General features: G+C 39.6%; 1 protein-coding gene across 1 annotated transcript in view; it reads left to right on the plus strand.

Annotated features, from left to right (window-relative positions):
* RXFP1 (relaxin family peptide receptor 1) overlaps positions 1–15,878 on the plus strand; it is a 1,244,683-nt gene that overhangs the window by 995,515 nt on the left and 233,290 nt on the right. Inside the window, exon 13 of the mRNA XM_044062454.1 lies at positions 12,156–12,227. Coding sequence (XP_043918389.1) covers positions 12,156–12,227 — 72 coding nt within the window. The remainder of the gene's footprint in view (positions 1–12,155; positions 12,228–15,878) is intronic.

The following is a 15,878-nucleotide window of genomic DNA, read 5'->3' on the forward strand; positions in this document are numbered from 1 at the left end:
TAAGAGTAATATCCTCCCCTCACCAAAAATTGCTGCTAGATTCAAAGATAAGATAATTGGTTTCAACAACTGGCTAAGTAATAACAATCCTATTTGTTAACCAAGTAGGCCCACTGGATATGCAGTCCCTTTTCAGGGATAATCCACAAAATCCGACTGATAACTGTGAGCCAAGGAACTTATAAATAAAATACAAATTTATTCTTATCGAATCAAGCGCTTTTCGTTGGCACAAATGTGTCAACTTCTTCAGATTCAAAACAGTTTTGTGAAATACACACACCACTTAAAACAACTTACTCTTATCATGTGATCAGCATCAGCTGGTGCTGCTGTTCTAAAGCCTGCTCATATTTAAAGTGGTATTACGTATAAAAAGCAGTGATAAAACACATTGTGCACACTGGTACAACATTCAACAGACTAATAAAACCTAATCTAAATTAAGCAGATTAACTACGTATACCAGCCAATATCGACTGCTTAATGATAAAAAATCAATTAATGTTACAGTTAAACAAGTTAAACTTATGGCAGTCCTGATTGAATAACAATCCTAAGAAATCAGACTTCTGAGTCAATTTCTGACTTCTTGGGACAGTTGTTTGCCAGCATTTTTAGGTACAATTTGTACAAATGTACTGGTTATTATTGTATTTTAACACTTATACTTGTATTGTAAAATTGAGTTAACCGACAGTATAGAACCAATCCTGTTTGAGTTGTTGATGGACAATTTCTGATTTCTTAGGATTGCGAGTCCAAACTTGTTTAATTCACAGCAACCCCAAACAAAACTACTTAACTTAACCTCACTTTTGGACCTTATGAACCAACGGCTTGATTCACTTTCTACTAGGTTGGACCGAATGGATAAATCCCTTTCACAACAAACTAGTAGGGGTGATGGACAACAAGACAACATTTCCAATTCTGGAAGGGGTTCCTTTAATACCAATGCACCACTCAGAGCCTGCCCATCAGGTAGTACTGCGGTCTGCTTGACAGATACAAACAACAACTCAATTCCAGCAGCACAAGAGCCACCAGGGAATAATTTTTCAGCTGGACTGCAGAGTAGTTGACAACAACCCACTGGACTACAACCACAACCAGAGATACAAGGGAGGACAGGGCTTATTGGCGCTCCAACATTCAGTGAATGGGTTACAAACACTTCTAACTTGTCGTTTGTGTATGGGTTAAACAGTGAGCGACCGGCTAGTTCTTCAAACAAAGTACAGGTTGGTTTACAAACTATCAATGACAAATTAAAACTGTTTGATAACAAATTATTAAAAATGAAAAAGCTCCAACTAGAAGTCATGTACTTTAACACTTGCCTAGATCAACATATTGTTCCTAAGGGGTTGCGCTACCACCAGTACCCCACTGGTTTAATTGCTGATTCACCTTTTCACCTTGAACTAGTATCTTTGTTTGACAAACAAGGCTTTGACTTAATGAACTTAATGATCAAACACTACAACCTTTATATTGAAACTTTGATTAAGGAAGTGTCTGTTTTGAACACAGATCACTACAGACTTGGACTTCCTGAGATACAAGTTCGATTATGAAAGAAGTTTTTTTTAGTATAGACCAGCTATTAGAGAGACTTAAAACAAACAAGCTCAAGAAGATCAACAGAGACCGACAAGCTTATGATACCGGTACTGCTTACCCTAAACCATCTAGTGCACAGTTAGCAGCAGCACTAGGTGGGAATACACAAATCTTGCCTAACACCAATGCGGACTCTACTCTTGACAACACGGGTAGTCCTGATCCTATTGTAGTCGACAACAATGACAACACCCTGAGACGTAGTGAAAGAATTTGTAACCAAAACTACAATAACAGTAATGGGACAACTACATATAACACTAATATGAATAATAGAAGTGACTTCAACCAGAATTTTCATGTAACCAAAGACCTAGGAGCAATTCCGAAGAAGAAGTTCAACCACAACCAGAAGAACCAGAGGAACAAATGCAACAACAGATTCAAGAGATAGGGGCTATACCCCCTTTGGGGGTAGACATTTTCTTGAATTCAACAGGGGACTTTAAGATCTTTAATTATTCTTCCTTGCACATTGACCCCACGCTAGTTGAATTCCTAGCAAAGAGTAACACGTTTGTTCCTAGTAAACCTTCTAGTTTAGAACATCTGGTTCTTGACTTGAAACTGTCAGAAAACTGAATTTAATGGTTTTACTTGGGAACCATACTATTTCAAACAAAGTTCCTAGGATCCCAAGTACTTTCAATCCCCCTCTCCACCAGACTTTAAAAGCATTTGAACAAATCTGTGAACTGGATTTCTGTCACATCGTGGAGACACATAAATTTGGGATCAGAACCAAGTGTCAAAACATTACACCACAGGAAAATGAATTATTGAATTTATTAAAATCTTCACCTGTGCGGGTAGTGAAACCAGATAAAGAGGGTGGGATTGTTATTTTGGATTTTGTTGACTATAACAATAGAATGTTGATGTTATTAAATAGTGAAGCATATTCTAAGGTATCGTTAAATGAAGTCAACACTGCATATGGTCGAATTAAGAGCTAACTTAGTGACTTATTTATTGAGTCACTGATAGATATTGACACTTATAATTACATCACACTATCCTGGCCTAAAATCCCAACTCTTTTTGGCATCCCCAAAGTACATAAAAACCTAACTGACCCACCAATGATGCGACTCATTGATGGGAGAGGGTCTATTACATACCCTTGTTCCAAAGTAGTTGACTCTATCTTGAAGAAATATATATCATTAGAACCACAGGTTTGCAAAGATTCTTGGGCCTTTCTAGACAACATTAATAAATTGAGGTTTGACAAAAATAACAACTTTTTAACCATAGATGTTAAAGACTTATATACATCAATTCCACATTTGGATGGAATTGAATGGGTAAGCCTCATGATGAAGTCTAGGGATGCCCCACCACAAGAAATCCAATTAGTGGGACTCTTACTGGATATAATTTTAACTAACAATTTCTTTGTATTCAACTGTGACTTCTACTTACAAAATTGTGGAGTGGCTATGGGCTCACCCTGTGGAGGTAGTTTTGCCAATTTAGTGATGGCATATTGGGAAAACAATTTTGTTTTTAAACATCCACTACACAGAGCGAGCATAGCATTTTATACCAGATTTTTGGATGATATTTTCGTCCTTTTCAAGGGTGATGAACAACAGGCACAAGAATTCATCAGGTACTTAAACTCAACTACTGAATTCTTAAGGTTTACATCTAGTTTTAGTACAAATTCTATTGACTACTTGGATTGTAAACTCGTCAAAGATATTATAAATGAGAGATACAGATCTAGAATACATAGAAAGGAAACGTATTCTAACTCATTTTTGCATTTTACTAGTAACCACCCTTATCATCAGAAGCGCTCAATAGTGAAAGGACAACTCATTAGAGCAGCCAGGATGACTACTTTAGACTCAGATTTCAACGAATAGTGTCTGTTGTTAAGCAACATGTTTATACAACGAGGCTACCCCTCACAGTTGATACAATCTTTGTTAACAGAAGTGAGCCTTAAGAGACAGTTAGGTGTAGTTAAACCTTTACTAAACAGTTATTCTGCAAACATAATAAATGGTGAGGTAACGAACTTGATAGAGGGCAGCACTATTAGTAACCGCGCATTGACAGCAGAAATAACAACTGGGGAGACAACTAAACAATTTCAAATTAGTTTCATTACTACTTTCAGTAATGACAGTCAAATGGTCAGATTTATCCTGAACAAAAACTGGGAATTCATTTTACTTGATAAATATTTGACCACTAAACTTGGACAAGCACCAAACCTTGTCTTTAGGAAAGGAGCAAATCGGAAAACTTTGCTCGAAAGAAAGAGTATGGGAGTTCTGTCAAAGCGAGTAGGAATGACTACATGTGGTAACTGCAGAATGTGCAGACACATTGAGATAGGGGAGAGGTGTGTCATTAATGGTAGGACCTTCAAGCTGAGGTCTAAATACAACTGTAACTCTAAGCTTGTAGTTTATGTGGCCAGGTACCAAGCATGCTCAGCCTTCTACATTGGTAAAACCGAACGTAGGTTAAAAGATAGAGTTTATGAGCATACATACGCTATGGAAAAGAAAAAAGACAAAAACCCATTAGCAAGGCACCTTATTGAACACAGTAACCACAAGTTTCTTTTCAAAGTTATAGACCATGTGAGCTTCGATGTGAGAGGTGGACCATTTAACTTGATGCTTGAAGAACGTGAGCTGTTATGGCAGGCGAGACTAAATGCATTCCTAAGTCCTGGTCTGAATGATGCCTACAATATTTCGTGCCTTTTAAAACTAAAAAATCTAAATAGATGAAGCAGGAACTTTGTAGCTTATAACAATGTATTTTTGATTATGTTTATTTAGTAGTTTGGTGATTTGTAACTAGAAGGTATTTTTGTAGGTAAGCCTTTAATAGTTTTTTATAAACCGTAAATCTCTTGCAAACCTTAAACATTTGTACTTTTAGTAAAATGACCGTGACCAATGGTCAATTTCTGACTTCTTGGGACAGTTGTTTGCCAGCATTTTTTAGGTACAATTTGTACAAATGTACTGGTTATTATTGTATTTTAACACTTATACTTGTATTGTAAAATTGAGTTAACCGACAGTACAGAACCAATTCTGTTTGAGTTGTTGGTGGACAATTTCTGACTTCTTAGGATTGTTATTCAATCAGGACTGCCATAAGTTTAACTTGTTTAACTTTAACATTAATTGATTTTTTATCATTAAGCAGTCGATATTGGCTGCTATGCATAGTTAATCTGCTTAATTTAGATTAGGTTTTATTAGTCTGTTAAATGTTGTACCAGTGTGCACAATGTGTTTTATCACTGCTTTTTATATGTAATACCACTTCAAATATGAGCAGGCTTTAGAACACCAGCACCAGCTGATGCTGATCACATGATAAGAGTAAGTTGTTTTAAGTGGTGTGTGTATTTCACAAAACTGTTTTGAATCTGAAGAAGTTGACACATTTGTATCAATGAAAAGCGCTTCATTCGATAAGAATAAATTTGTATTTTATTTACAAGTTCCTTGGCTCACAGTTATCAGTCGGATTTTGTGGATTATCAGTTTGTTTTTTGACTTTTCCTTTTCAGGGATAAACCAGGAGGAATATCTGGTTAACTGACTTGCTCAAGGTTACACTGTAGGCAAATGAGGGCTGTGGGAATCAAATCCTTTACCTCAGGAACTACAGCTTACAACTTTAGCATCTGTGCCAACTGTCGGAATCCTTGGTGTCATTTGAAGGGGGTTGAGTATGTGTCTCTCTGGGATGAAATACTCAACTATCCTACTGCTTTGCCAAGAATGGTCAACACCTCTTTTTTAATGGCTTCTGCATAATGGCAAAAGCCATTGTTACCTCCATCATGACATTTTCTTCCGAACCTAATCAGCAAAACAAATCATAACCTCAAGGTGGCCATTCTCAGTGCCAGGAGTCTTAATAATAAATTGCTCGATCTAGAGATGCAAATGCATCTGGACTGAGTCCTTGTTTGTATAGTGACTGAGCCATGATTCAGATATAATGAGGGCACTCCCCCTGTGCCTGGATTCTGTACCTCTCACTCCAAGCCTACTGGAAATGGCAGCAGTGTTTCAGCTTTTCATTGGAGATTTCATCCCTACAAAAATGTCGCCCGATGACCCTGCAAATTAACTAATTGAACTCTGGCTTATACTAGGTAAGTCATAGGCATTATATATTGTTACAGGTCCCCTTCTATGGCTCCACAAGGCCACTATACATTTCTAGAATTCATAGAAAACATCCCTTGATGGCTTCAACTACCCCTCCATAGACTGGAGTACTTGCACTTGATATGCACATGCTTGACAACACCACCCTCTTTAGAGAATTCAAAAATACTAACTTTTTATAATTGTATGGGAATTCTCCTATGTTAACTCAAAAAATGGAACCGAGGTATGCAGCCACTTATGCCACAGATCTGTGTGCTCATTTAGATAAATGCATTAACAGGTCTGTCCCCACTAGAACAAATACAGCAGTAAATGCAATAACAAACCATGGGGTAGGTGTGGTATAATAGTTAAAGTCTTCACTTCATAGACACAGGGACCAGGGTTTAATCCTGACCTCAGGTTAATGGCCTACGCTTAAAAGGAACCTTCAGGGCAGCTAGTCTAGTAGTCATATGTTGACATATAAATCCAAACACCTAACTTCTTTTTAAAAACTTCTCTCTCTCTCTGTATTCAGTCTTCTACAGGCTGCTGACAGGAGATTATTTTCTGGCTTACAGGACTTCTTCAGACCCAGCCCTGATGGATCTGTTGCATATGTGCAAAAGAAACAGAACCAAAAACACTAGATCCAAAGCTCTTAACTTCACTTGTGAGATAAACAGAAACTGCTGGAGAGACAGATATGTGTTCCAAAGGATACCGACACTATGGGATAGGCTCCCCGTACATGTAAAACAGAGTTCATTCCTGACCCTATTGAAACAAAACCTTGACAATTGAATGGGAAATTGTAAATCTACCCCTAGTCTGGCTCCCATGTTAATTATTGACAGTGGACATAAAAGTTCATAGGTTCATATGTTTATAGGTTGGTACTAGGCTATCAGCTCTAGGGCCTATACAAGTCTAGCCATAACAATTCCCTGGCTATTTCTTCCCACACTATTTACTTCCCTGGACTCCTGTCTAGCAGGGCGACTGACGTAATCCCCGGGGTGAACTTCCTTTCTCCCATCCAGTCATCAAGGTTCCTTTTGAAGAGGGCCAAAGAAGCACTCTGCTTGACATGTATGGGCAGTCTATTCCAGTGTCTGGGGAGTCTCTGGGTCAGGAACATATCCCTCCAGCATGTTTTGTTTATTGTGATGACAAGGTTTAGATCCCTGGAGCGTGTGGCTCTGAGGGATTGGGATTTCTTTAAGTGCAGCATGTCCAACAGCTCTGGATTTGACATGGCCTTGTATGTTAAATAGAGATCGCCTCTGAGTAGATGATATGCGACAGAGTATAGCTGGAGTTTTTTGAGGGGGTCAGCGAAGGGCATCTGCTTTAGGCATGTGATTCTTGTAGTGAGGTATTTCTGCAGCCTTTTCAGTTGTTGCAGATGTCTTGAGAAGTACATACCAAACGGGGCATTGTATTCTATAATGGGTCTAATGAGGAAAGACTACAGTGGGACAATGACCTCCTTTTTTCTGGAGGAAAAGCCCTTGGTGATGAGGTGTGCCACATAGAAGGATTTTCTGACTGTTGTGGCAATGTGGTTATTGAAGGTGAGACCACTGTCCACCTGTGCCCCTAAGTCTCTTATCACAATTTTGGTGTTTAATGTACTGCCACCAATGTGGTAATTCATGGGTACATGTTTTTTTCCCAAAGGGGATAACTATACATTTCTTGGCATTGAGCTTGAGCCCATGGCTCTGGCACCAAGCATCTGTTTCTGTAAGGCCCTTTTGTAGAGTATCACTTGGGGATTCAATAATGGCTCCCAGTTTGCAGTCATCTTCGAACTTTATTAGCCAGAGTCCTTTAGCGTTAGCCTGTACTTCAGAGAAGTAAATGCCAAACAAGAGCAGTCCCAAGACTGAACTCTGAGGTACTCAACTTGTCACTTGTCTGGAGCTGAATTTGGAGTCGGCTACTTTTACAGTGTGGGTTCTGTCAGTAAGCCAGTTGGCAACCCATCGAGTGACGTAGGGATTAATGCCCAGCTTAGTAAGTCTATCTATTATTCCAGAGTGGGGGATGGTGTCAAAGGCCTTGGCAAGGTCCAGATAGGTTGTGTGGACCAACTTACCCTAGTCCACGGCTCTGGAGACTGATTCAAAGAAGTCAATCAGGTTCAGGAGACAAGATCAGCCCTTCACGAACCCAAACTGGGTGGGGTCCAGTGTTTGAAGGTTGCCAATGTCTTTGTTTATAAGTTCCATGATAATACGTTCCATGGCCTTGTAGATCAGGCTCATCAGACTGATGGGGTGGTAGTTCCCGGTATCCAAGGTGGATCCCCCCTTTGCGGAGTGGAATAACTGTAGCTGTGCACCACTCAGTGGGCACAAAACCTGAGGTGAGGCTATGATTAAACATGACACTTAGGTGAGGTGCCAGTTCATTTTGTAGTTCATGTAGTACACAGCCCGGGATGTCATCTGGTCCCATGGATGCTGTATTCTTAGCTTTGGAGAGTGCATTTTTTACCTGTGTGGCCATTATTACCGGAATTTGTCAATCTTCCGGTATTGAGATGGGCCATTTAGGGGGTGAGAGGGGGGTAAAGTTGGCACTGAACTGATCTGCCATGATATTGGTAATATCCTTGGGATCAGTATATTTAATGTCATTCTTTTGTAGCTCAGAGCAGATCTGAGCATTGCCATTTAGATTCTTGACATAGTTATAGAATGCCTTGTGGTTGCCTTTGGAATCTTTGGCAATTTTATTTTTGTAACTAGCTTTGGAGGATTTTATGAGGGATCTCAGCTTCTTACTGACGTTGATAAGGGGGTGTTTTTTGCATCCTGGGATTTTCCTCTTTCCTGAAACAGTTTCTTCCTTTTGTTGTAAAGTTTGTTTATGGCAGGGGACCACCAGATTGGCTTTCTTTTTTTGGAGGAGAGCATCTTGGTTCTATTTGGGATGGCATGATTCATGCATGAGTGGATGTTTTCGTACAGTGCCTTAGTGTAGAATTCAGCAGTCGAACTTTCAGTTTCCATCTGCATGGGTGTCATGAAGTTTGTCACTTCTGACTTGAGTAGCATGAAGTTGGCTTTGGAGAAGTTTTTTATGGAGGTTTCCTTACTGGGAGGTGGGGTGGAATGTGGATGTTAAGGGTGATTAGCTTATGGTCATACCTGACCAACGAGGGGGTGACCATAGGTGTGGAGCATCAATTTCCCATGTTGCTAATGACCAGGTCTAGGATATTGGAGCCCTTGGTGGGACTATGGATTATTTGATCCTGGGCATTGGAATTTAGGAATTCCAAGAACCGTTGGGCAAAGGTGTTGGTACATGAGTAGTTTTCCCAGTTAATGTCTGGGTAGTTGAAATCACCTAGTATTAGGGTGTTTGGTTGTATCTTAATATTTTCCAGTATGTTTAGAAAGGTGTAGTGAGAATCTTGGGGCATGGTGGGGGATCTGTAGCAAGCTACAATTTGGATTGCAGTTTTACCTATTGTTAGTTGCACCTGGAGAATTTCAGACGCATTGTGTTGGGCAACTAGCCTGGAGGTGTGAATATCCTTGATGAATATGGACACTCCTCCACCTTTAGTGTTTCGGTCCTGATTTGGTGGACGAAAAGTGTGGTAAGAGTTGTAGCCTGGTATTGCAGGGGTGCTCTCTGGAGCCTTGAGCCAGGTCTCAGATATCGATGTTCTCCTTTATCCTAACACCCTCCCTACAAATTCTTAGCTACCTGCCTACTAAGATGCCTCCCCATAGGATAGTTGGTACCCAAATGGATTCGGGTACATGGCTAGGCTTGTAAGGGTCATAGTAATCATTAGCCTAGTATCAGTCTATGACCCTATACACTTTACAATGGAAAGAAAAAACTGCTTAGATCACCTTAGAAGGCCAGAACCATGTTTTGCAATGAGAACATAAAACAGTATTGTGCCCACTCGTTTTTGGTATTTATTTCTCTGATCTCAATGCTGACAACAGCAACAATTTCTTGATGACTAAGTTTGCAAATGATTGCTAGTTGGGTGTAGTTGTCAAATCAACAAATGATGCAAACATGAACAGATCTGTCACACATTAACACATGGTGCACTAAGAAAAGGCTCCAACTAAATGTCAAGAAAATACAGGATCAGCTCCTTCAGAAAACTGTACTTCCCACTATAACCATGACACTCCACTCTCCAATGCACCTATCATCAGAAGCCTGGGCATCTAGGTAGATGTCTACCTCTCCCTTGTTCATCATGTTTTGACTGTAGTCAGTAAGCTCTTCAATATATCATAATTAGTTACCAAGGGCATCTCTTCCAAAACCAAGAACGTTTTTAATCCAACAACAGACAGAAAAATCTTGAAGAATATTTAGTAATCACCAGCCAGGAAACTTTATTTTTAAAAATCCTTAATGCTGAAATTGTACAAAGCGTTTTTAATCCCATGTACTCTGCCCTGGTCACACCCATTATAGGATATAAGGAAGTTTTTGCCATGTATCCCACTAAACATATCAAAAAGCTTGAGGAGGGCTTTTGGCAATGTACACATGGCTTCTGGCTAATGGATCCTTTGGTCTTATAAATATTAGTCTGTTTCAATTTTCCCTTTCCATTGTCAGCCAAACAGACCTATACCTCCTCTGCTACTCACACACATGCAATTCTAACATCTGTGTTTCATCATTATATGTAAGTGGTACATTAATTTTGCCTACAATAAGCCATAGAGTAGACTGTGATGTTAGCAACAGAGGACTGGTTAGCAGTTCAAGTGCTAGATGGTAGAAAGACCATTAATTGGTCTGAGACCAGATCTCCTTGGACAAATATGGATCTTGGATTAGCACTGACTGACAATGGATGCTACCATACATCCACAGGCGGGCATAGTTTCCTGCATTACCATTCTAGCTTGCCGTTCTTCAGAGGAGGGACTATTGTGGATGAAATAAAATTCCAAACTTCCTTCATCACCAGTGCAGCTTTGCACAGATAACTCCCATTCTTTCCAAAGGAAGTATATGGGTACGAGTAAGCAATTATTTGGTGGTCCCCAAAGCTTGACACCATCAGAGAGAAGGAAAAAAAGTGTGTTTATGCATTTTTGTAATTCAATCTGTATTTAATATAATAAACAGCTTTGTCTTCTGCTTTGGAGAGCGTGTGTGCCTCCTGCTGCTTCTTCCTATAGTGTGTTTGTGCATATCTACATGTACGCATGTGTGTGTGTGTGTGTGTGTGTGTGTGTGTGTGTGTGTGTGTGTGTGTGTGTGTGTGTGTGTGTGTGTGTGTTTTAATGTGTCTGCTTTCCAGACTCAAGGTACAGAATCTGGATCACAAAATGATTTCTGAGCCTGGCTCCAATACTGTCAGTGTTTTGTTCATGTTCAGGACAACAGTGATATATGTTTGATAAGCAAGCTATCTGATTAGTTGACTCCAGACATGACAATAGGTAAAGTGCTGGATACAATAACTTGCAGTGACATACTGCTATTCTTAGGCAGCAACACACGGTGAATCTCATACTACATGACTGTATGCATATGCAACAATGCATCCTCAGCAGTGTATGGATAATGGTGACTAACTCAGAGGTCAGTATGTCTCATTTCTGATGGTTCAAAAGGCAGCACTAGTCTCAGCTGCTCCTGTGCATTAATGTGAGATACCAGTTACACTGCCCAGAGGACAAGATATGTAGAACATGGACACAGTGGACATCGGTGTGAGGGCAGTCCATGGATTGGAGGCTGGAATGTTAGGTTATTGAAGAATAAGGGAGTGCAACTAGACCTAGGCATGAAAAAAATGGAACTATTCCCATGAATTGACAGTCAAACTTTTACTTGAAATGAAAAAAAATGGCTATAATAAAAACTGCCAATAAAAATTTGCATGTTTATGTATGGAAAAGTGCAGTAAGCAGGAAGCATTGATTTAAGCCATTTGTTTCTGACTTTTCTTTGAGAATATTGCACATTTGCTGCACAGATGGATTCATCATTTACTTCGCAAAGACAACAGACAGCTTTGTTGCAGGTCATTATCAGCCTTATTATAGCTGCTTGATTGACTGATTCCATTTTCTAACTACATCTATCCCTATGGAATGAATGATGCTGAGGAAATGCTGTCTGTTTCAAAGGAAGTAAGGAATCGTCTGTAATATTTATTCTGTCTCGATGGGTCAGTATTCTGTACTAGTACTTACCTGACAGATATTATTATGGAAAATATATCTCAGAAATGTTCTTTGCAGTAAAACCTGTACTACATTCTTATCAAAGTTGCTGCTTTAAAATTACATTTCTTTCAATGTTGATCGTATTAATTTGTCTCACACAGTTTCTTTTTTCTTTTTTCTTTTTATGGTATCACAGGAACCTGTCATATAATCCACTCAAGAAAATACATGACAACCAGTTTGACAACTTGATCAATTTAAGATCCCTGTAAGTTACAGATAATACTCTACTGGTGATAATTCAACTATTGCTGTTTTACCAATCATTTGCTTACTCAATATTAAGGCTAAACGCTGTAAAGAGGAATAAATATTTCTGAAATTAACCCCATGAGCTTATTAAATGCATTAGAATTCTTATAGCACTGAGCATAATTCTGAATATTTTTAAAAGTGAGAACCAGAAAACTGAGCTACGAACACACAACAAGCTTTGTCAATGTAGATAAGTGCAGCAAATTGATATGCTTCTCAGTGGGACGCACATTTTCCACCTTACTATTATTTTAGTACAGCCATGTAGTTCAGCAGATGTAATGCAGGCAAAAGAGTAATCCATACAGAGTTTTAACAGAGTGCACGTTTGAAAAATACACCTTATAAAACACTAACTTCGCCAGAGCTCATTTTGTGATTGTAACATAGCAAGCATGCAAAAAGGTGACTTGAGGGCCAATAAATATAGATCCCACTATATGAACCCTCCCCTAGCTCTTTGGTTGGGTAATATTCAGAATTAATATTTTTTTTCAGAAAGATCCTGTGTTCAGGGATGTCCATATACCCAGCCAATGTTCACGTTGATTTCATGTGGTGACTACATTTGCATGATCATCACAGAGCTTAGCAGTCCTTCTCTTTCCACTTTAGCAGTTCAGACTCCAATTTTTGTTTTCATCAGTAAAGTCTTGCTTTTCAATGCACAAGTATCATAATAAATGTCTTTGTGGCCATTGGTGTACCCGCCAAGGCCCACACTCATATTACCTGTGCTGTCTCAGTTTGTGGCCATTGGTTTACCCATCAAGGCCAGCACTCATATTACCTGTGCCATCTCGGTTTGTGGCCATCAGTTTACCCATCAAGGCCAGCACTCATATTACCTGTGCAGTCTCAGTTTGTGGCCATCGGTTTACCTGTCATTGCCAGCACTCATATTACCTGTGCTGTCTTAGTTTGTGGCCATCGGTTTACCCGTCAAGACCAGCACTCATATTACCTGTGCCATCTCAGTGAAGACAGCAACACTGATGCATCTCCACTTCAAAGCTTCACCACTTTAGAGAGATTGCAGGAGCCAAGAGTTTTTTACATCATGATTGGCTGGAGGGTCCCTCTTGAAACCCCAGGTATAGTTTGGGGCATTACCACAAGAAAAAGTACTCATAGGGAGTCCAAGCGTGAGCTTCCTTAGAGTAGGTCTAGTGTTAAATTGGCATCCCTGAGCCCTTCTGGTGGTGAGTTTATACTTGATGGTGAGAGATGTTCCTAACAACATTAGAAGCCAACATTCAGTTAAAGATGAAAACACTAAAGCCTTTTCCTGCTTTACACTATCATAAAATATTATAACATTCTCTACCTTTTGACAAACTACTCAACTACTTTTATATTCAGGCTCATGGATAACTTTTAGCCCTTATGTATAATTTACATAACAGTATGAAAGAGCACTATTCTTTTTACAATTCACGTTTAGAAGTATGTCACTTCTTTACAATGCAATTCAATTCAATGATCATATCAGTTCTTTTTTGAACATTATTTTGACTGTGTTCATATCCCATTTGTATATATTCCTTTTGCAAATAATTTCACTTTGACAGATTTCAGTGTAATGTTTGACTGGCAATGCTGATATCTGTATGCATGTAACTTACTTGTCTTAATATTGCTTACTGTTAGGTATGTGTATCAAATACTGTTTATGAAACATTGGATTTCATGACTAAATGGACACAATTTGGATCAATCCACAACCCCTGTTATCAATTTAGATAGATGATAGATAGATAGATAGATAGATAGATAGATAGATAGATAGATAGATAGATAGATAGAGAAAATAAACTACTCCTCAGCTTTAGCCAAGTATCTTGGGAGTGGAGAAGATGTGCCTACGACACCAGCTGGGGATGCATTACAAGGTTGTTGTACCACCCCATCTCAGCAAGATTGTGTAGAGTTCTGGGTCAGCCAGCCTGATTGAAGAATCACTTCCTTGAGTCATCCAGCCATAGATCAAGAGTCTTTAGTGCTAGGGATCCTTCTCCTCAGTAAGGTCCTCAGAAACTTGTAGGCCATTAGGGCCCAGTCAAGAAAACTTTTTTTGTTGCCCATGTTGGAGCTCATGACTCAAAACTCAGACATAAAGAAGCAGTCTGGGGATTGGTGGGAACTTGAGATGCTAATAGGAATTTACCCAGTTAGGGAGTTAGTTATGAAGCTCATTCCAGCCCAGGCATAGCCATCTTCTCACACAGCATTGTTCTTGCCTAACATGTGATCCGGTGCCATTTCCTATTCTGCTAGTGTCCAGCAATATTCAGTCATGTGCTCACACTTATGCAAGCTTGTACCTGTAGACAGTAAAGGTCTTGATTCACCCTCACTTCCAGGGTTCTTTCATGACTAAGAGGCTCTAGAAGAAATTGTCTATGTGAAGATCAGAGATAAAGTCACCAGCCCTCCATTCATTGCCCCTCTTGATGATCCTACCTCTAATCATGCACCCAGGCTGATAAGGCACAGCCTGTACTGGCATGTTTCCTCCATCTTTTTTTCCAGAAAATGTAACATATTTTCCAGCAAAGGATTCTGATGAGTGCTGGGTCATTCCTCCCTTGAAGTCTATTATTAGGAATGCCATTTTAGTAGCCTGTGCTGTCCAAGATTCTACTCTGTCAATTCCAAAAAAAAAAAAAACAATTCCTTGCACAAACTGCCATCAGAGTGAACATATTACATCACTAAGCATCCTGGTGCTGACTGTTGCGTGATCTCTTTGGTCCAGAATAGCTTCTGGAAACCAAAGCCTTTTTATCTCCTTTGCCACTGCAGGGATGAAACAAAAGGTTTACTCCCCACCACACTGGGGCTTACAGTACTCAGCTATTCATCTCATCTATTTAATTCTGGGTGTCTCTGATAAAGAAGGTACTTCATAAGTTGGAAGATCTCCTACAGTTTGAGCATTAGGATGATTTTGTGAGGCCTTTTACAAGCAAGAACCAGCTTCCTGGTGGAGTTTTGACTATACTGATGCATCAGCTAAGGCCAAAGACTCAGACTGTCTTCCCTTAAGGAAAAGCTCAGGAACAAAATCTCAGGTGCCCATTGTTGGAGAATTTGCTGATCGACCAGCCAGCCTAGGACTTGGCCAATGACCTCCATAAGAGGAAGCAGACACTCACCTCTGTGTAGGCTTCTGTGATCCATCTCCATCTTCCACCTCTTCTTTTACTAAATTTGGCTAGTCTCACAAGACGGAGATGTCTCCTAGGTGTCTGAGAAAAATTCTTAAAAATCATATGGTCTTGTCCTATCTTTTGCTGGTGAAAATTGTCAGGTTGTCAACTCCTCCAGCAGACCTTTAAATGTACTAACTATGGTCTGGGTTTGCCCTGGTAGGATTTTTCTTCACGTTCACCCTTGGCTTAGAGAACCATCACAAAAGTCACTGATTTCTAAACATGGTCATCATTAGACATGCTGGAGTCATAGGCACTTCCCAGAAAGAGCTTTGTTGTTAGCTCAGACAGTGGCAGTGAAACCCTTGTGATGCACCTAGAGCTTACTGCTAAAAGGAAACAAAGAAGCTATCCTAGTCTGGCAGTTTTACTTCCACCTATTTCTAGTC

The sequence above is a fragment of the Protopterus annectens genome, chromosome 2.part1, assembly GCF_019279795.1.
Source record: "Protopterus annectens isolate FY-2018-M chromosome 2.part1, PAN1.0, whole genome shotgun sequence".
Lineage (NCBI taxonomy): Eukaryota > Metazoa > Chordata > Ceratodontiformes > Protopteridae > Protopterus > Protopterus annectens.